Source organism: Poeciliopsis prolifica, unplaced genomic scaffold (genome assembly GCF_027474105.1).
Source record: "Poeciliopsis prolifica strain line A6 unplaced genomic scaffold, Auburn_PproV2 SCAFFOLD029, whole genome shotgun sequence".
NCBI lineage: Eukaryota > Metazoa > Chordata > Actinopteri > Cyprinodontiformes > Poeciliidae > Poeciliopsis > Poeciliopsis prolifica.
Window position 1 is genome coordinate 4,208,535 of NW_026562404.1, and position 20,485 is coordinate 4,229,019.

General features: G+C 42.5%; 1 protein-coding gene across 1 annotated transcript; it reads right to left on the reverse strand.

The window, feature by feature from the left end:
• Positions 1-3,656: 3,656 nt before the first annotated feature.
• LOC129372447 (differentially expressed in FDCP 6 homolog) lies at positions 3,657-15,682 on the reverse strand. The gene is made up of 11 exons (XM_055049773.1): positions 15,401-15,682; positions 10,816-10,956; positions 10,548-10,733; positions 9,660-9,887; positions 9,434-9,580; positions 8,498-8,606; positions 8,119-8,417; positions 7,847-8,013; positions 7,425-7,623; positions 6,008-6,098; positions 3,657-4,439 (listed from the first exon to the last, which is right to left on the reverse strand). Exons 1-11 carry the CDS (start codon positions 15,494-15,496, stop codon positions 4,243-4,245), a joined length of 1,860 nt encoding a protein of 619 aa, XP_054905748.1. The 5' UTR covers positions 15,497-15,682; the 3' UTR covers positions 3,657-4,242.
• Positions 15,683-20,485: the final 4,803 nt, after the last annotated feature.

Here is a 20,485-nt window from a genome sequence, read left to right on the forward strand (position 1 = left end):
ACTCCTGTCACATGTCAGGGCACACAAACACACCACACTCAACCAGCCAAACACTGCACTCAGCTACAGTCAGGGCCCCTTCAGTGCTTCCGAATAAATCACATCATAACATCAGATAAGAAAAAACACACGAAACAATCAAGACAAACATAACTTAGTCTGTACTATAACAGCACCCTATAACAGCACCCTTTCCCTAAAAAAAATATATATATATATATATATATTTGACTGGAAATACTGGGAGCACAATAAGCCATTTATTTCGCTGACTTCTGCTTGAATTTTGCTGAGCATCATGTAAAAACCCCAGAAAAGCAGATGATTATCACTGCACAATTTTATACACCACATGCAGAATCGGTCAAATGCATACCCCTTTAAAAAATCGTGTTTGGGTTGAGTTTTTCTTTTTTTTCTTTTTAAGCCCACATTCAAAAACACTCTGAGAAATGAGAAAATGGTTGTATTGCAAAATTAAGAAAAATAACTACAGAAACAGGGACCTTTTGACTGCAATCTTTCTAAGATCCAAGAAGAGAGCATCTTTTAATGAGTGAGATGTTATCAAGATGGATTGTGATGAGGTCAACACGGCCAGGCCAGAGGCAGCACAGAGGGAGTTGGGTCCAGATGACCAGGTATGTCACCGTGATATCTGCTAAAGCGTGAGATGAGTGCACAGACCCAAACAGATGACGTCTAGGTGGTGAAGCTCCAAAAGGAAAACGCACTCGAGATGAATACTGGCAGTCTCTCTTTAGAACAGCAATCTTCTGAAGCTACAGCAAACACATTGATCGGACAATGTAAATCCTGTACTCCAAAAAATGTGGTCTTTACGTAAAAATGGTAACGATATGTGGAACAATGGGTGTCGGAATTGCTGTTTAAAGTTTGCAACATGCCAAAAAGATGTGGAAAAACACATCTGATCAGATGAGTATGTGGGTTGGATAACTAGCAGTGGATATCACCCTGAATTCACCGTGCTCACAGTGGCACACTGTGCTGGAAGTATCATGCTGTGGAGAGGCTTTTGTTTTTCTCAGTTGCTTTGGTGCCATTTTTGAATCATCCTTGACATTTGCAAAATAATAATTGCATTTCTCAAAACATTTTGTACAAACAGCAAAGCACTATGCAAAAGTCAGTCTCTTTCTCAAAAGCCTTAGTTCATCTCTGAGACATAAATATTTGAGTCAATCAACATGCCTGTGCATCAGTGTGACAAGTCCTTGTGTCATTGTGTTTGACAGTCAAATTGCTCAGTCATGTTGGACGCTCTGTTTTAAACGATTGCTAAAGTTTTGATCACAAGTATTGTAAATTGTAATTGCTGGAGATCAATGGCAAGAGAGCAGATGCGATTCACATCTACAGTTTGATAGACCGTGTCATTGTGGCATTTTACAGTACAGCACTGCAAAGCACAAAGAAGAAAAAATAAAAGTAGAAACATAGGGGACACAGATCAATCCTCAAGGAAAACTAGACATGCAATGCTGTAGATATTGCAGTTCAGTCTTCCTGTACTTTCCGTCTACATGGTGGTTGAAAACTCCTCAATGGGGTTACAAAATGAGGAACAGGGCGAGAGAAACTCCATCTACTCCGTGTTGTGGATCACAAACCATTGCCTCATGATGTCGGAGCGACGGAAACTGGCATATGCACTTGGTCTCTTCTGCCTCTTCCTCTGTTTTGTCCCCAACTCCCCCACCAAGGGGCAGCAGATGTTGGGTTGGGGGAAGGTAGGGTGTATAACAACCTGTTAGCTTAGCTAGACTCTATTGGCCTCTATTTTACCAGCAGCTATCAGTGAAGGGAAATGTTCAGCAAGATTTTCTCATGTCTTGCTAAACATATAGCATTCTTGTCTTAGAGAGATAAGGTAAATATATTGGTCTATTTAATTTGTCTCTGTACCTTTCACCACACTTAATGAGTCAGTGTACTCAGTGGCATGCTGCTTAGCATCACTGTAGGGACTCTTTTTCTGTCTCTCTTGCTCTTTTTACCATTACACAACAAAGCTGAAATATCTGTTAATGACACAAATTCAAACAAACATAAAATAGGGAGAAAAACATCCTCCTCTCTGGCCTGGATGTTTGGAAATACCGAATATTCTTCCTTGGCTCGGATGTAAGTTATAGACTTTGTTCAAATAGTCCAGTTGAAATCTTTCATTTGGACTGAATTTTAAAAGACCAAATTTTAAATCAAGTCCTTCCACATTCATTCAAATGAGCAAATCATCTTCATCTCATCTAGTCACGAGCTCGTAAAATCATTTAAAAGTCGAAGCTTTTCCGGAACAACTCATGACAGTCAGACTCCAGGGACTTGCTGAAGCCTGTTTGGCTGTAATGATGGCTGTGGGCCTTTTTTTGGAGCCTTGGAGCCTGGCACACCTTTTGCTTGGAAATGTCTTATTTATGCAAAACATTTTCAGATCTCGCCTGTCATTCTCTTCTGGGTTCAAGTCAGGGCATGCTTTAGGTTATGTGTGAACTGTGGGAATAATGAAAATGCATTGAAGACATTTTGAAATATTCGCAACACAAACAGTCTTTTTTGTTAGTTGATTGTATTAATCAGGACAAATTGTGTTGAAAATCGCTCTGATGTTTTTGCACTGGCCACGTTGTGTTCACAGTCAATTTAAGCCTGCATAACAAACCATTTAAGTAAAAATTAAGAGATGTAAAACATTTTTTTATTTATTTTTTTTTGCAACCCGAGTCACCTTGCATGTCAAGCTTAACTCTTGATTTTATGCACTACTGAAAATACATACATCAAATAGCTCAAATGATCAACAAGGACTGGTTTGGTTTTATTATCCGAGCCTGAGGCTCTCACATTGCAAGATTAAAAAATATCCTTGCCAGATTTCTGATTAATTATGTTGTTTTGTTTATTCCAGAAACCAAGTACTGGAATAATTAATATAATAGTTAAATTAAAAATGCAGTTTTACACTTCTAAAATCTTGTAAATTTAGTTATGCTGTAATAAAAATGAGGAGAGATACGAATATTTAGATTTTTTTCTTTTTTTTTGTTAGTCGTTGATTATCTTTTTAAAATTCAAAACATTTCCATCATGACTAAGAACATGAGTTCTGACGTAAATGAAGAGATAACTGCAGTGCATCCAATTTGATATGAAGCATTTACTTTTGTAACAGCAAATCCAAGTAATTAATCAAATTTCCATAAAACATTGTCAAAAATGAAATATGTTTGAATTGAACCTCTACCTAAAGGTAATTCTGGTTAAAACATAAATGTATGTTCTGTAGTTAGAGGATTTAGTCAGGCGATGTCCCCGTTCGCTCAGGACAAATGAGCAAAGGGTATCAAATTAGTCAGTGGTGACACGTTGCAAACCGACAAATGATGTAAGACCAAATTCAAAGTAAAGCAGGCTTGCAGCTCACAAGCCGAGTGGGCGTAAACCATCGATTCTGAAACCTGCATGGCATTTTGCTTTTTCCTTTGTACAAGAAAAAAAATATGTCATTGTATCTAATCTTTTATAAATGCATTACTGGAGGTACTTGATGTATGTGATGGTCACCCATCAAATTCAATGTTGCACATAAATAGGCTCTTAAAAGAGACATTTTTTTAAAAGTAGATAAGACATTGATTCACTTTTTTTTATTTACAGTCATGTTAGGTGACATTAGAAACAGGAAGTTGTCTCCCCTCCCCTCTCTTTCTAACTCTGCCTCTCTATTTCCTGTTTGTCAGGAGTGAAATGACGCCATTAACTAATACTGAAACAGATTTGTACAGATCAAAAATTCACAATCCAAAAAACAAATCAGGAAATTACATATGTAAAAATGACAGAGGGATAGCTTTCTTCATTTACGTAAGGATGAACTTCCTTTAAGTCCGGTCTGTAATCGTCATTGCTAACACATCAGCCTGGATCCTTTTTTTTTTTGTTAACTTTGAGGCCCTTTTACTTGCACCAAGGTATCTTCTCTGTTCTCATCAGGCCTCACACAAGAAGTGGTAGGAGTATTAGTTGAGCAATCTTCTGTGAAATGTCTCAAACGGTTACTGTTTTGGATTTCAGGTCAGTAAATTCATCTTGCAATACAAACAGTAGTAATGAAAATTCAGTTTTAAGTGCAGAAGTCCTGCAGCCTTTCACACTTGTCTCACTGAGCTTCCTGTTAGAAAATGCAATCAAAAGAGCAGGCTCTTATGATTCATGCTTTTAGGGGATGTCCATGTCTCCGTTGGAGGCGTGCGAGTGCCGCTTCTCCAAGTCGCACCCGCTTCTGTTGTCCACGTTCTCTTTGCTCTCCTCGCTCTGATCCTCCGATCCAGATTTCCTTCTGAGGCGCAACCCGGGGTCCCGCTGTGTCGGGATCTGGAACGACTGGAAAGAGCTGCCCAGAGACGGCCTTTTCTCTGTAAAGAATAAATGTATATATGAAAATCAGAAGGACAAACTAAAATTTGACATAGTGAACTGTATGGGCGGAAGAAGTGGTAAAGAGGAAATTAATATGTTAGACAGTAAAACAAAACAACAAAAAAACCACTATGGAGGAAGTATATTTAAAACTCAGTTGAGTCACACCTACTTTGTAGACTTCTATGTAAAAGTCAAGTAGAATTTGTGTAATTTGGTTCCAAGGAGTTTTCTGAAAATCTTTTAAAGAAGTTCAGCCATTAAAACAGGTCTTTCTAAGATTTCTTTTGGACTTTGTCTGCTTTTAACCTAATTTTCTATCATGTTTTCTTAGACGTTATTGTGCTGGTGAGTTCTTAAAACAAGAAAGTGTACAAAATAGGAGACGAAAGAAGAAGTCGTGTCATCTCGATCAGATGATAAATATCTGGTTGTCATGTCATGAAGCAACAGGACAAAAATCCAGCGCCAGCCTGACGCTGGGCCTGAAAATGTACATCAGCTGCTCGCTGATCCTCGACTTTTCGCTTTCGCTCTTTTGAGGAAAAACCTTGCTGAAGCAAAAATAGCAATTTCTGGAAATTTTACAATGGATTCAGCAAAATAAATGGGAACAAGCTGGGTCTGTGTGACAGGCTCCTACTTACAAAGAGCCTTAAGATTCAATTCAAAAATGGCTCTTTGCAAACTTGTCTGCTATGTGTCGATACAAACACAGCTTCATTCTTTGAGCTTGGCAGCCTTTTCATGCCTCAATGAGTCATAGGTCAGAGTAAAGTGGCTTAAACAAAATAACATTCCAGTCAAAATAGCCGCATACTGAACTGAAAATGAGCGAAAAAGCATCCCACTTTCAAAGAAAAGATTTGATAAATCTTCAATAGTCATGAGAAATATTTAGCCAGAGCACTTTACCTGGTACTTATGTTGTCTCTTGGATGAGAAAAAATATTTTGCTAAGTAACTTTAGTAAGACAAGCTCCACGTTTTTAAAATCTGACACTGTTGAGCCAACATTGCAGGACACTCTGTGCTGCAACTGCAGATAAAATGGCTGCAGGTCAATTCACTCCTTCCAGCGAACTTCACCAGTTCAGACCCAACTCACCCCTCCCTTCCTCCCTCCTTCCATGTTGTACCTGACAACACCTACATTTTATTTGAACCCACATACTTAAACCACTGCACACCAGCTCTTTTTGTTGAATCAGCATTTTCACCATTGATCATGAAGACAAACAGCTAAAGCCTCATGTATAATTCAATCTGTTTACTATTCTTATACAACCTTCTGTTGAATATTCATTGACTGTGGTTCTGATTTCTCCTCAAAACTAAAATAACCCTAAGCAACATCCTGCTTGTAGAGTTATAGATGTCATAAAGCCACATTTCCTTCACACAAGATTGATTTAGATTTTAGAAAACTATGAAGGCAAACTGTGAACACTAGAGGCACTTTTACCAGAACTCCTCTAAAACGCTGCATAAAATTAACCAGAAAATCTCAATAGGAACATTTAATTCAGCCTCCAACGCTCCCTAAACTAAGATCCAAGCTTACCGCCTGGTCCGATCGGCCGCATCAGTCGGTTCATCTGGACGTTCCAGTGTTTGACGTTGGTGCTCGCCTGGCGAAGTTTCCTCTGAGCAGCCTATCATGGGAAGAGAGAAACCCTCTAAATCATCTTTTAACCAACGGGAGGACAAAATATGATCTCAATTCACTTCACAAGACCAGCAGATGAAACTAATCGAGAACAACTTCAATATCATAATTTGATATCATTCCGTGCGGTACAAAAATATTTAAACTATCACACTGACTTTATTATATCATGTAATTATGATTCTGCTGTTCGATAGAGAAGCTCACAACCCACATCCTGAGCAAGCATCTATTTTTCTTCTTTAACAGGAAGAAACCAGTATGACCAGTCACAGTCAGCTACACACTAATGTAATTGATATTCTGATTAATTCATAACCATGAAATTCAGAGTAACTTTCTCTCCTGCCGTTGCCTCATGCACATTGACGATGCAACGTTAATGACTCCATTCGCTGTCGCCACATCCTGCTTTCGGGGGACAGACTCCTGCAAAGTCACTGACTCATTGGCTGCATTTCTTTAAATAGACAAAAAAAAATTTACTACCAATTGGCACAATAAACTGAACTCATTTTCATTGTATAATTAGGATAAAACTGGAATATAGGTAAATCTGAGTCTGCATATACGATTGGACAGATTTAACTATGTATTTCTACATATGCACTGCATCTGCTTGTCTTGGTAAGTACTTTGAGATGCCTGTTTTTTGTCATTTTTGCTGAAAGAGTTTACAAACACATAAAAAAAATACATAATTAAACGTTTAATCCTGAAGGTTACAATTTTGTGAGTAACAGTTCTGGTTGTTCAGACCTAAAAAAAGGTCTCTATAGTTGGTTTTCACTGCAATATCTTACACAACAAAAATATGCGTGGACATGCACAGAGTAGGCCTTTCCTGGCTGGATTTTTCCAGGACAAGACAAAATGTTTTGCAGGTTCTTTGACAACGGTTGAAGTTTTAATCCAACAGAAAATAAAGGCGTTACAAAATTAGAGCCATTTATGTAGAAAAGCATCAAAGATACCGTTTATCTGATTGTTTTTAAAATTTCAATCAAATTACTTGGATGGATGAACATTGATTATTGACCAAGACATGATTCAAGTTAATCTTATTCATAAGTAGCATCGCTTTTTGGCCTTTTTGTCAGACCCTGACAGGAATGATGCAGCTGCCTTTTACTATTGCAAATAACATTATGAAACATGTGTAATTCCAGCTAATATTAGAAATGAATCACACTCTGTTAAAGGAATCTTTATCTCTCTTTTGTTGAAGTTTAGCTCTGAGTCCTGACTCATTTTACTCAGAGAAATGAACATAGGCTGTGTGTGCACTTGTGTGTGTGTGTTTTCCACTCACTACTACGTCCTGGTCAACCCTGTGTCTGTTGGCTCGGACCTCCTCCAGCTGCCTCTGTGCCTCATCCAGGGCCCGAGACTTGACTTCCATTTCCTGCTTTAGCTCCTGTTTTTCTCTCTGCGTTTTCAGGATGTACTCCTCCTGCTCCTCCTGCAGGGCCATCAGGGCCTTCATCTTCTCCTCCTCCTCAGCCAGTAACCTGAGGATGAAAGATAAGATAAATGTGCATGGTGAACTGTGTGAATCAGAGGCTTTCAGCTGAATTAGCACCAAGTACAGACAAACAGCTGCCAACTTCCTCTGCCATGCAGGCCGACTTCCTCAGGAACATAACCCAGCACGAACCCCAGAGCTCGAAATCTACTGTGTCCACATAAAAGTGTCTCTTTGGCCCACAGCTGCATATGTTTTGTAACATCTACCTCGCCTGAGCGTAACGGAAGCCCTCCTCATCCAGCCTGGCCTTAATCTCCTGCTGCAGCGCCTCCTCCAGACGCTTCTGCATCTCCTCCAGCTCCTGGATCCTCTTCCTCTGCCGCTCTGCTTCCTCCTCCTTCAGAGCCATCTCTGCCTGCATGCTAACTCTGGCCTGTAGAGTAACGGAAAATAAGAAGAAAAAGAAGAAGAAAAAAAGTTAACCGAGTTCCTCCTCTTTACTTTTTAAACGCTCTCCTCCGTTTCCTGTCCTGCTCACCTCCTCCGCCTCGCGGAGCTGAATCTCCAGAGTCCGCTGGAGCTGCTCGTGCTGCTGGCGTCTCCTCTGCTCGTCCTGGTCCATCAGGACCTGCGCCTGCTTCTGCGCCTCCTTCAGGAGCTCCAGCTCCGCCAGCTTGCGCTCCCTTTCCTCCTGCAGGGCCCGAAGCCTCTGCAGCTCCTCCTCTTTGGCCTGTCGTCGTTTCTCCCGCTGCTCGCGCTGCTCTCGCCTCTTCAGCTTCAGGTCTTTATGCAGAGACGTTTTGCCCTCCACGTGCAGCCTGATGGCCGTTTGAATGGCTGTGAAGACGAAGAGGGTGAAGTTCAAGGTCTTTGGATTTTGCTGTGCGACTCAAAAGAACAGAAGCGTCCTCTCTGACCTGCCGTCCACTCCTGTCTTTGTTTGGTGTCCGAAGCACTCATTTCATAGGTTTTGGACAAGGTCTTCAAGCAAAACATGCACCTCTTCCCGTCTCGGTCAGGCAGCACCTGGTCAAACACAGAAATGCAGAAAATTTAAATTATTCTCGTCTCCGACGCATTTATGCCCCGTCTTGTCCTGGTCTCGGGGTTTGAGGACTCAGGATTTTATTTCAAGTTCACTCAAGCGAATATTTGGTGATACTGTCAAATCTATTTGCTGACATCCTTGCTTTTATTGGAGGTCGAATCCAATGCAATCACGTGTCTCATTGCTAAAGGTGCATTTTGTTATCGTCGTCACCCATCCCAAACCTCTTTAGCTCAAACTCCAAGAAAATGAGAAGTAGTTCTTTAAGAATTAAGCTGATGAAACATTTCTGTGTAGAAATTGGACTTGTTAGTCTTATGGACACCTTAAGATGACATTTGCTTTCTTAAACTATTTAAGCATATATATATATCCAGATGAGTCACAGTGATCTGAAGATTTTTGAAACCATCGAGTGTCCTCAAATATGAGCAGTAAAGGTAAATGATACTAACAGGTTAAATAAGTTTCAAAAATACAGTTTGCTCATTTTATGGAGATTTGCATCAGCACCGCTCCAAGGCGAACAGATGCCAGGGGATAAATAGCCTAAAAGGATTCACTTCGTTTTAGAAACCACTTTCAAGAAACATTTTATTTCTGTCTGGGAGCATTTGAGTTATTTCTCAGCTGCTGCTCTGTTTCGAAAAATTACACTTTAAAGAAAAGCACAGTATATAAAAGCGGTGAGATATCAAGTCACCATTTGTCCTCTCTGGATTACTTGATGCATTTTAGGGAAGTCCTCACCTTTAGTTTTCCTCTTTTCAGGCAAACAGGAAAAACAGCTATGTTCTCCGCTTACCTCCACGCAGCAGTTCCCGTCCAGGACTATATTCCCTTGGCAGTCCTTGCGGTCCTCTCCGGTGTAGTACGACAGGTTGCTGGGCCTCAAAGTGAACCAGCGTTCCTTCCAGTTTCTCCTCAGCTGCCCTTTCTTCCACAGATAACCCTGAATCCAAATCAATGCACACACATGACGCCACGGACATAAAGAGTGGCACAAAGGGAGCACTCTTCTGTCCGCCTACCTCTTTGAGAACGTCGCCGACTATCTCCCTGTACACCTCCTCTATCGCCATGCTGATGATGCTCTTATCGATGGCTCGGGTCATTTTCCCAGAGTTCATCATCTGGAGAAAAACCCAGACGGTGATGCCATTCTGGTGCCCCGAGTCCTGAGAGAAGAAGTCGTCGAGCTCGACGCAGTTGAACTCGATGCTCATCGCCATGCATATCTTCTTCAGGAGGTACTCCACCTGAACGAAGAGGGAGAAGATCTGCTTGAGCCGCCGGCGTTTGCAACAAAACATTTTCTTTAAAAGGAGTCTCTATGTATGTAACTTTGATTAAAGTGATATCTTGTTGAACATTTGGGATTTAAGCTCGTTCTTGCTGAAGTTTTAAGTTTTTCTTATCAAAACCATATAAAAATAAAATCACTTCTTTGCCTACATTACTACTGACATACAGTGAAATGTTTCCTGACTTGCTAACTGTACTGTGCATGTATTTATACACGCAAAAATACACAAACATATAAGGCTTCACCACACTATTTTCTTTTCCTTTTGCCAAACCTATATAGTAACGCTGTCACTCTCCCTGTAGCATTATTTTGGTACAGTGAAAAACAGAACCAAAATAAAGCTGAATGATGTTTTCTCACACCCTGAGTTAAAGCAAACACGCTGACCCTGAAATTTGGGGCTTTCTCTTGGCAGCGGGTGAAAAAAAACGCATGACAGGAAACCAAAACGGGTGTTTACGTGTGAGAAGCAAGCCCACGAAAAGTTCACCGTGTCCCCTGGTGGAAAACAGCAAAGTTTCAACCGTTGCCAACTCAGTGGCTTTCTGAAAATCCAACTTTCCAGCTCGGCAGTGGCCACAAGATGTATCCACCTTCTGGTTGAACCCACCTCATCTGGTACCATAACCAACGGGTATTTGTCTTCGGAGAGAAAGTTAAAAAGGCACCACAGCCGAAAAGCATCTCGGTCCGGCAGGACCGAGATGCTGCTTCTGTCTGGCTGGTAGTTCTTCTTCGCCGTAAGAGTCCAACAAAGCTCATCCACGTTTTCCTTATTAAAGGAGCCTTCCACGACCTGAAGCAGCAGACAGATATAGCAATCAAAACTGTGCTGAAGCCTCTTGAAACGACAGGAGAAATAAAAGCTGTGGGTTCACCTTATCGAGGATGTATTTGTTGAGATAAGGCATGTAACCCTGACTGGAAACTGGGCCGTCGTCGTCATCCCTGAAGTGCTCCTCCAAAGCCACGGGGTCATGTGGGATGCTCAGGACTGTGCAAAGGTTGTGAGACAGAACCTGAAACATCAAAGAGAAAAAAAAAACTTTCATGAAATAGAAAAAAAAAAAAAAAACAGGAGAGAAGATTTATTTCTTCAGAACTGACAAAATGGTTCAATCTTATCAATTTTCGTAAACGCAGCGTTTAAAAACAAAAATTGCAGGGTTAAAACACTCAAACAAAGATAAGATCGATCCAGATCTCTGGAGTCGAAAGAAACAAGTTCACAAGATGCTGTAACGATTAAAGAAAATACATGAATATTTACGGCATGAAAGATTTTTAGAAAATTTTTAAATAATGAATGTAGTTATATTATCTACTGTAAATATTGGTTTGAAAATAAAAAATGAAATAAAAAAAGAAAAGAAAGAAAATTTTAACTGTCCATTTTGAGAAATGGTAGTCCCAATGCAAAGTGCATCTTCTTTTAAGAGTGAACTCGTTTTTTTAACTTCAGCTACACCCTAATCTTCAAAATCACTGGCTGAAGCGGAAAAAATTAACATTTTCTGCAAACTGTTGTACAAACATCATGAGTAGCGCCTGCTGTTTCCTAATCTAAGTACTTTTGAGCAGCTTGGTGCCAAATTCCCTTTTTCAGTGCCTATTTTAAGGAAAGTTCTGATTCTGAGATTCCATGCTTGTGGGTGTAACTTTCAGGCATTTAATACCTTTTCAACTTCAACGAAAAACTATAAATGCGATATTATGCATGATGAGTATGATTTCAGCATACCAAAAGTTTTCAAAACTGTTTTTCTGTTCAGATTCTGAGACAAACACGTTGCTACTTTGAACTTCATCCACAGATCACTTGATAAACTGAGATAAAGCATGTTTTGCTATTTTTATTTTGTTGTAGGAAGTCTTTTCCCTTTAATCGATTTCTGCATCCTTTTACTAGAGGCAATGTTGTTCATGTTTCAGATTGATAACCAGGCAGGAAAGTTTTACAGATGTTTGTCTTTTTTGCACTCATCATCAGATTGCAAAACAGTAAAAAAAAAAAAAAACACACACACACAAAAAGAAACTGCAAGGAGCTGCAAAAAAAATCAAGAAAATAGTGCATGGAAAGACATTAAATTAGGCTTTTACTGCCGACTGCCTTTCCAGTGATAGAGTAAATACAGTGAGTAGAAACAGATAAATTTACCATGTCTGTTCAACATGAGCTACATTATGTTTCTCAAAGATAAATAAGACAAATGTGAAATTTTCTGCTCAGGTAAGATTGTGCCATGTGTGACTCTGCTGTGTGGTTGATTGGCAGGATAACAAACTTTTGCTTTTTCTAAAGGTATATTTTTCCCTTTATGTACTGAAAGAAATTTGATATTCCAGAAATGTTTTCTGATTAATTATGTTTGTTTCATGCATTACAGGTTATTTAATATTGAGATGCAGCAATGTAAGAGCTGTGACTTATACTTAACCCTCTGATAGCCTGTAGCAGACTACAAATGCAAAACATGCATTTATACAATGCTTGTTTTGCATTTTCAACTGCTATTATGTAAGAGAATATGCAGGAAGCTACCAACATGGTTAGTACTTCTGTACTGCTGCAATATAGTCTAGTTTTAACCCTTTGAAATCCATGGGGTTTTATTTTGAAGGCCAGGCTCTTTAAAGAGCAGTCACGTTGATAGTTTTCTGCTTCAGATTTTTTGATCATTTCTTTTTCTTTAGGTCTGTGAAATGGAAGTGGAGCTTCAACAAAGACAGATCAGACAGAGCCCCGGGTTTTAATGACTGCTGCAGAAAGTAGATCAGCATATCAGATCAGCACCTTGAGCAATTCAAGTTTCACGCATTATTTTATAAGTATTTAAACACGCCCACAAAGTCACACAATCCTCAACAAACATCAGTGTAAGATACTTTGAAAAGACAGAACCAATGAGTATTAAAACTCTATTCTGTCTGATCTCAGAGCATAAACAGCTCCGTAATCTAATTGATTAAACCGCAATTAAACACTGAGTGTTGTACTATTTGCTGTGGCTACTTATACTAAACATACAGCATCTCCACCACAGCAAAACAAAGCAAAGCAAAGCAAAAAACTGGGAAAATGTGTGACTGGCTTTTTGCCAGAGATGGTAGTTTTTGAATCCAATATCCGGTTACCCAAATCTACTTGACCTTGAACAAAGTACGTGTTGTTGCACATGTATAGACAGCAGCAGTTCTTATTTCGACGGAGTTACTGTGTCAGGAGAATTTTGATGATTTTTATGTCAATGCTTAGCTCTCCTGCTAATATTTTTGAAGTTTTCTTACAAACCTATTTCTAAATTATATACTTTTACTAACTAAAATGTTTCCTCAGTTGGGACTTCTAATGATTTTTCCAGTAATCATAAAATGCACAAAATGAGGTTGGTTAGCATTGACCTCACTTCTTTCTTTTATTGGTAATCTTTTTCCTTGAGAGCAACAGAACTTGGTTAAAATCCCGAACTAGCAGAACCTGAGAGCATTAAGAAGTCTGTTTTACTTTTAGATGAGCTTGCATTGCTCTATCTGTTCTGTCAGTAAATAAAAAACCCAGCCAATCAATAAATTTGACTGAAAATTAACTTGTCAAAAAATGGCAAATCAAAGATAAAGGATGCCATCTGGAAATAAATCAACACAGCCGGAAACTTTAACTTTCATCTCTAAAATACTGGTACATGGAATTAAATGTGGAGATTCAAATATATTTTCCATGTACCGGAACAATGCAAGATGTTTCAAGAAAATGTCAGATTAACATGTATTTGTTCGTGTTAATCTGGCTTAAAGCTTTCACAAATTTTCAGATGATACTTCTTCATGTTTTGGACAAAATATTATTCAACACCTGCAGAAGTGACATTGAGGATGAACCTCATGTAATGGCGTTTCACGCTCAACAGAGTTTGCTCTTTGATGCCCATAAGAGGGCCAAGAAAAGGGCAGTTTTGATTATATGATAATACATTTGAAAAGTTTATGAACTGACAGCAGTATTGTTGTGTGCTCTATTAATATGTTCGTTAAAACCCCTCAAATCCACCTATGCATTGTTTTGTCAGAGGTAATAAAACCCATCTTGTCATGTTACACCATGTGTGTGACACTCGATGCGGGCACTTCCCCTGGTGGTACAGCACTGGTACGTTTTCTGAGCAGTGTTTCCTGCAGCAGCGTGCAGAAAAGGGATGAACCGAGGCTGAAAACGAGATCATGGCTCTAATTTTGTTGTCTGACCGTATGAAGTTGACATGTTCAGAGGTGCAGCCTGGGCTGTTGTAGCCTCACAAAAAAGTGAAATCAACAAAAGGAGAGTGAGAGACTCTTAGCAGATTTTGCACCAAAACAAAGAGTAAAGGGAGGAAAGACTTCTAATTTGATCTGTTTATATCAGATTAATGGGGAGTTGCCACTATTACGCTTCTATTCAAGCGCAACTTTTTTCCTCTTTGTTTTATTTCTGTCGCCGAGGGAGTGCAACATCTTGAGACATCTGCTGCATGATATCAGGCACCTAGTTTCTGCGTGCAGAGCCATAACCACATCCTGTCTCCAGTCTCCAGCTCTCTACAGCATCTGTTAACTTTTGAGGCCACAGCATGCAAAGTGCTCGCCTCCACACAGAACATGGTGCCTGCTCACGAGCTGCATGATGCCGACGATGGAGGGGTGGAGGTGGGATAAGCCAAGTCATGAGGCTGACTCGCTGTAAGCCTGGAGCTCTGGGCAACATTGCAGAAACGTGGAGGTCGGCTGGAAAACAGAGCCTGAGCCACGCTAAGAAAAAGTGACATAACAATGAGATCAACAAAAAGAAAAGAGAGAGAGAGAGAGAGACAAAGAAGCACAGTGGTTTTATTGAAGCCCTACAGCGAGACGCAACAATCGCCAGCATGTTTCCACTTTGTCCTTGCCCTCACATGCAACAATGTCCTGTTTGACGTACATGCTGGGAACATACTCCATTCAACAAGGCTGCTCTCCAGTGCCAGAGGTCCCTTTGCACTACAAGATGGCACATTGAGGCCCAGCATTGATGATGACGGCTCCCATTCACACGCAGACAGAGCAAACTCGTGCTGCCCGACTGCCTGCCACACAGAGGTGCATATTGTGCCTCCTTTTCAGCACGAAGCATTTCACTGGAAATATAAGGAACAAAATTGTTCCTCGTTGCCTGCAGTTTAAAGTAAAGCTGCTTTGCACAGGAAATGTGATGGCAATCAGACAGTTTGCTCTCATTTCCTGAAGTACACAGCTGAACACACTCTGGGTAAAGAGCAATTATTTGTCAAATTTACTTGTAACTAACAAACTTTTATCTGCTGGAAGTGAATCCTCGTAGGAAATGAAGCAACATCACAATGTCTGTCCATCCTCACCTCAGACACAAAAAGATCACTTTGTTTCCTTCCCTCCTACCCCCATCTTCAAGTTAGAGGACCCTCCACTCACCTTCAGCTGAGACTTGGACACCTTCCCACTCTTCTCTAGATCCAGGGCAGTGAAACCGTACCATATGGACTTGAGTAGCTCAGAGCGCAGGTCCATTTCTGCAGCGCCGTTATTTTTCTGATTTCCTCCTCTATGCGTCTGCCTTCTTCTTCCCTCTGCTGTTGACACGGGGCCCCTGGGTGACAGGCAGACACGCACTCTGTCGCTGCTGCTGCGTGGCTTTGCAAGCCTGCGGGCAGCGACACCTGCTGGACATCCACAAATGGACACGGAGGGTTCTGTCTGGACTTGACAGGGAGGGAGAAAAAAAGGTTTTAAATAAAGACAATGTGGTTTACAACTAATTCTAGACACTGGTAGTCAATTTGATTTATTTAGCAAAGGTAAAATGTTGACAAGTAATAATTTACCAAATCCTAACCAAAGCTGATGTAGGTATATAGCTGCATGTAAAATTAAAACATGTTGTTTGTGTCTGTTTATGCTGTTCCCTATTGTTGTGTCCGCTGCTTGTATCTCATTTGATTGGGGTTTTGCGGATTTATATTTCATTATTCTATGTTGGCACAAAGATCTGTCATGCTGGATTTGAGTTTCTTTACCCACATGCAGGTTTAGACATCAGACCGGAAGGTTTTTGGTTCAAAGATTTATTTACAGTTATTATAGAATATGTTGAGCCTAAGTTGTCCTCTGGTTTCGGGAGCGGCTGGGCGGCTCAGGTACTGCTTAGAGAGGGGAGAGGTTAGTAGGAGCGGGAGTGAGAGGATCTTGACAGGGAAGTGGAGGGAAGGGCTTACAGATCATCTGATGGAGGATTGCCGAGGAGGAGGTAGGATCCGTTGGTGCAAAGGCTCCGAGAAGGTTGCGGGCTCAGGCGGCAGACGAGAGCGTTTAGTCCGGAGGGCGATCGGTGTCAGTGTTCGGGTGGGCGTGGTTACTTAGCTGGATCCAGGCAGAGCATCCAAAATCTGAGAAAAAACAATAAAGATTAACTTAGTCCTTAGACAACGTGAGGCTTGGCAAACCTTGGGATTGACTCTGACCAACAAGTGGGACCATCGAGCGATGAATGGCTGCTCCACCGCTTCTTAAGAATCCTGCAGCCGATTTCAGAAATCCGCTTCAGGTGCGTCAGCCTGCCGGAACGCTCCCACGAAGATTGTCTATTCGGAGGAGCACTCACACCAACTTGAATCCTAACATTACCCCTCCTCAATGACCGCCACCCGGCGGTCCCGAGGAACCCGAAGCTCTGGTGGCATGAAACCTCCTCAGAACCGACTTGTCCAGAATAAAAGACCTGGGAACCCAGGAGCGTTCCTCCGGGCCGTAACCTTTCCAATCCACCAGATATTGAAAACCCCTGCCCCTCCGACGTACGTCAAGGATTTTATTAATAGTATAGGCCGGACCCCCATCAATATAGCGGACGGGAGGAGGGGAGCCAACTGGAGGGCAAAGCGGGCTAGACCTCACAGGCTTCAGTAGGGAAACATGAAACACGGGATGAACCCTGAGAGAAGGTGGGAGCCTGAGTCTGACCGCAGCGGGGTTCACAATAGCCTGGATCTCAAACGGACCTAAATACTTAGGAGATAATTTCTTAGATGCAGCTTTTAGGGGAATGTCTTTGGCCGACAGCCAAACCCTCTGACCCGGCCTGTAAACAGGAGCTTGACGTCTCTTCCTGTCCGCAAAGCGGCGATTCTGGGCAGCGGTGCGATTCAATGCTGCAGTAGCATCCCTCCAAATGCGCTGGCACTTCCGAATGTGGTGTTGAGCTGACGTGACGGCATTCCGGGATTCGTCCGATGGGAGGAGAGGAGGCTGATAACCTAGTGAACATTCAAATGGGGACAAACCAGAAGCGGAAGAAACGTGGCTGTTATGTGCATACTCAACCCAGGGCAGCTGGGAGGACCATGAGGAGGGGTTGGAGGAGCACAGGCAGCGAAGTGTAGATTCCATCTCCTGATTCATGCTCCGTTTGCCATTGGTCTGAGGATGAAACCCAGAAGATAAAGATACCTTGGCCCCAAGCGCGCCACAAAAGTCTTTCCATACCTTCGAGATAAACTGGGGTCCCCTGTCAGATAGAATTTCCCTCGGAATCCCATGGAGCCTAAAAACATGCTTAATAGCAAAAGAGCAGTTTCCGCAGCAGACGGCAATTTTTTAAGGGGCACAAGGTGACACGCCTTGGAAAAACGGTCTACGATGGTAAGTATGACTGTGAACCCCTTAGAAGGGGGCAGGCCGGTGACAAAATCAAGAGCAATATGGGACCAAGGACGTCCCGGAACGGGTAAGGGCTGCAAAAGCCCACTGGGAAGTTGATGGCTGGACTTGTTCTTAGCGCAGGAGGGGCAGGCCGAAACATACTCTTTCACATCCTTATGAAGGGACGGCCACCAAAAGGAGCGCCTGATTAATGCCGCGGTCCGACTGGCGCCCGGGTGACCAGAAAAACGGGAAGCGTGAGCCCAATGGATCAGACGGGAGCGAACAGAAGAAGGAGCGTAAATTCGACCCGGAGGACCAGTACCTGGATCAGGATCCGACTGCTGAGCTTTGAGGACCTGGTCAGAGATGTCCCAGGAAACCCCCCCCATTATGCATGAGCGAGGAACTATGGTGTCCACAATAGGGTCCTCATCATCAGAGGAGAATTGTCGGGAGAGAGCATCTGGTTTCACATTCTTAGAACCTGGTCTATATGAAATGATAAAGTTGAATCTGGAAAAAAAAAGAGACCATCTTGACTGTCGCGGATTCAACCGTTTAGCCGTCTGCAGATAGGATAAATTTTTGTGATCGGTCCAAACCACAATCGGAAGCTCAGCCCCCTCCAACCAGTGGCGCCACTCTTCAAAAGCCATTTTAATCGCCAACAAACTCCCGGTCCCCCACGTCATAGTTTCTTTCTGAAGGAGAAAGTCGGCGAGAAAAAAAGGCGCACGGATGCATCTTGTGATCAGAAGGCGAGGTTTGAGATAACACCGCCCCCACCCCTGAATCGGAAGCATCCACTTCCAACGTGAATTGCCTAGTGGGGTCTGGCTGGATCAGGACCGGGGCATTAGCGAATTTCTTTTTCAGAGCCGAAAACGCTGCGTCAGCTTCCGGAGTCCATGAGAACTGGACCTTGGTGGACGTAAGACTGGTCATGGGGGCCGCAGTCTGACTGTAATTACGGACAAACCTTCGATAAAAATTAGCAAACCCCAAAAAACGTTGTAGTTGCTTGCGAGAAGATGGGGTCGGCCAATCCAAAACTGCGCGAATTCTCCCGGGATCCGGCTTCACCTGCCCACTCTCCAAAATGAACCCCAGGAACGAGATGGAAGGCACATGAAACTCGCATTTTTCCGCTTTAACATACAAACTATTTTCTAAAAGACGCTGTAGGACCAACCTTACATGCCGTTTATGTTCCGCCAGGGTCTCAGAAAAAATCAGGATGTCGTCCAGGTAAACAAACACAAATTGATCCAGAAAATCACGCAACACGTCATTGATAAGGGACTGGAAAACGGCCGGGGCATTCGTCAGACCGAAAGGCATGACCAGATATTCGAAATGGCCCAGCGGGGTTTTGAACGCCGTTTTCCATTCATCACCTTCACGGATGCGCACCAGATGGTAAGCGTTTCGTAGGTCCAATTAGTAAACACGGTGGCACCCTGTACCGGTTCAAAAGCTGATGTGAGAAGGGGAAGGGGATACTTATTTTTAACCGTGATCTGATTAAGACACTTATAATCAATACATGGTCTGAGAGAGCCGTCTTTCTTAGACACAAAAAAAAATCCCGCCCCCAGCGGAGACGTGGAGGGGCGAATAATGCCTGCAGCGCGGGACTCGTTAATATATTTTAGCATGCTCTCCCTCTCTGGCTTAGAAATGTTATAAAGTCGACTGGAGGGCAACGGAGCACCGGGAAGGAGATCAATAGCACAGTCATAGGGGCGGTGGGGGGGAAGTGACAGTGCTTTATTTTTCTGAAAAACCATTTTCAAATCATGATATTCAGGGGGAATCTTGGACAGGTCCAGAATGTCCTCCTCATCCTCCCGGGTGATGTCCAATTGTGGAGTCGTCTGGGCGGCCTGTAGACAGGTTGAGTGGCAGGTTCTGCTCCATGATTCCACTCTCCCCTCATTCCAATTAAGGTGAGGATTGTGCTGTCTCAGCCAAGGGAAACCCAGCACCAGAGGGGTCTGCGGAGAGGGAAACATAGAAGATCAAAATCTCACGATGATTTCCTGAAACCAGAAGTTCAATGGGTTTAGTCTGTTGTGAAATGACGGGCAAGACTCCTCCATCCAGGGCGGAAACTTGGACCGGAACGGGGAGAGAAATTGTAGGAATATTTAGTTTCTTTACCAAATTTTCATCGATCAGGTTCTGCTCACATCCAGAATCAATTAGAGCCGATACGTTAACTGACCTTTGGTTGATGAAAAGGGATGCAGAAAGAGAAAGTCGGGAGATCAAACTGGAACAGCCACCCACCAGGACTCCCGTTATCACTGGTGGGCTCCGCCTTTTAACCGAGCCGGGCATACGGCGACGAAGTGGCCAGTAAGACCGCAATAGAAGCAGGCACGAGCTTCTAGTCGTCGTTGTCGTTCTGGGGGAAATTCTGGTGCGGCCGATCTGCATGGGCTCCTCGGAACAAGGCGTGTTCGGGATGGTTTCCATAGCAACCTCTGGTGCGAGTTTGTCTGAAAAAGGCACAGGTTTAAATGCTCTCTTCTCTCGGGACCTTCCTCTAAGTCTATTATCGACCTTAATAGCCAAAGCTATCAGGTTCTCCAAACTGGCTGGTTCATCCCTGCATGCCAGTTCATCTTTGAGAGTCTCATTGAGAGCCTGCATGAAAGCCCCTTTGAGAGCTTCGTCATTCCAACCAGACGTGGCTGCTAGAGTGCGAAAATCAATGGCAAATTCAGCTACAGAACGGGACCCTGCTTCAGGTTCCAAAGCTGATGCGAGATTTCTGAACTGGACTCTGCATAACCAAAAGTTTGCTTTAGCTCGTTCAAGAAGGTAGCAAAAGGTGTTTGTGAAAGAATGAGA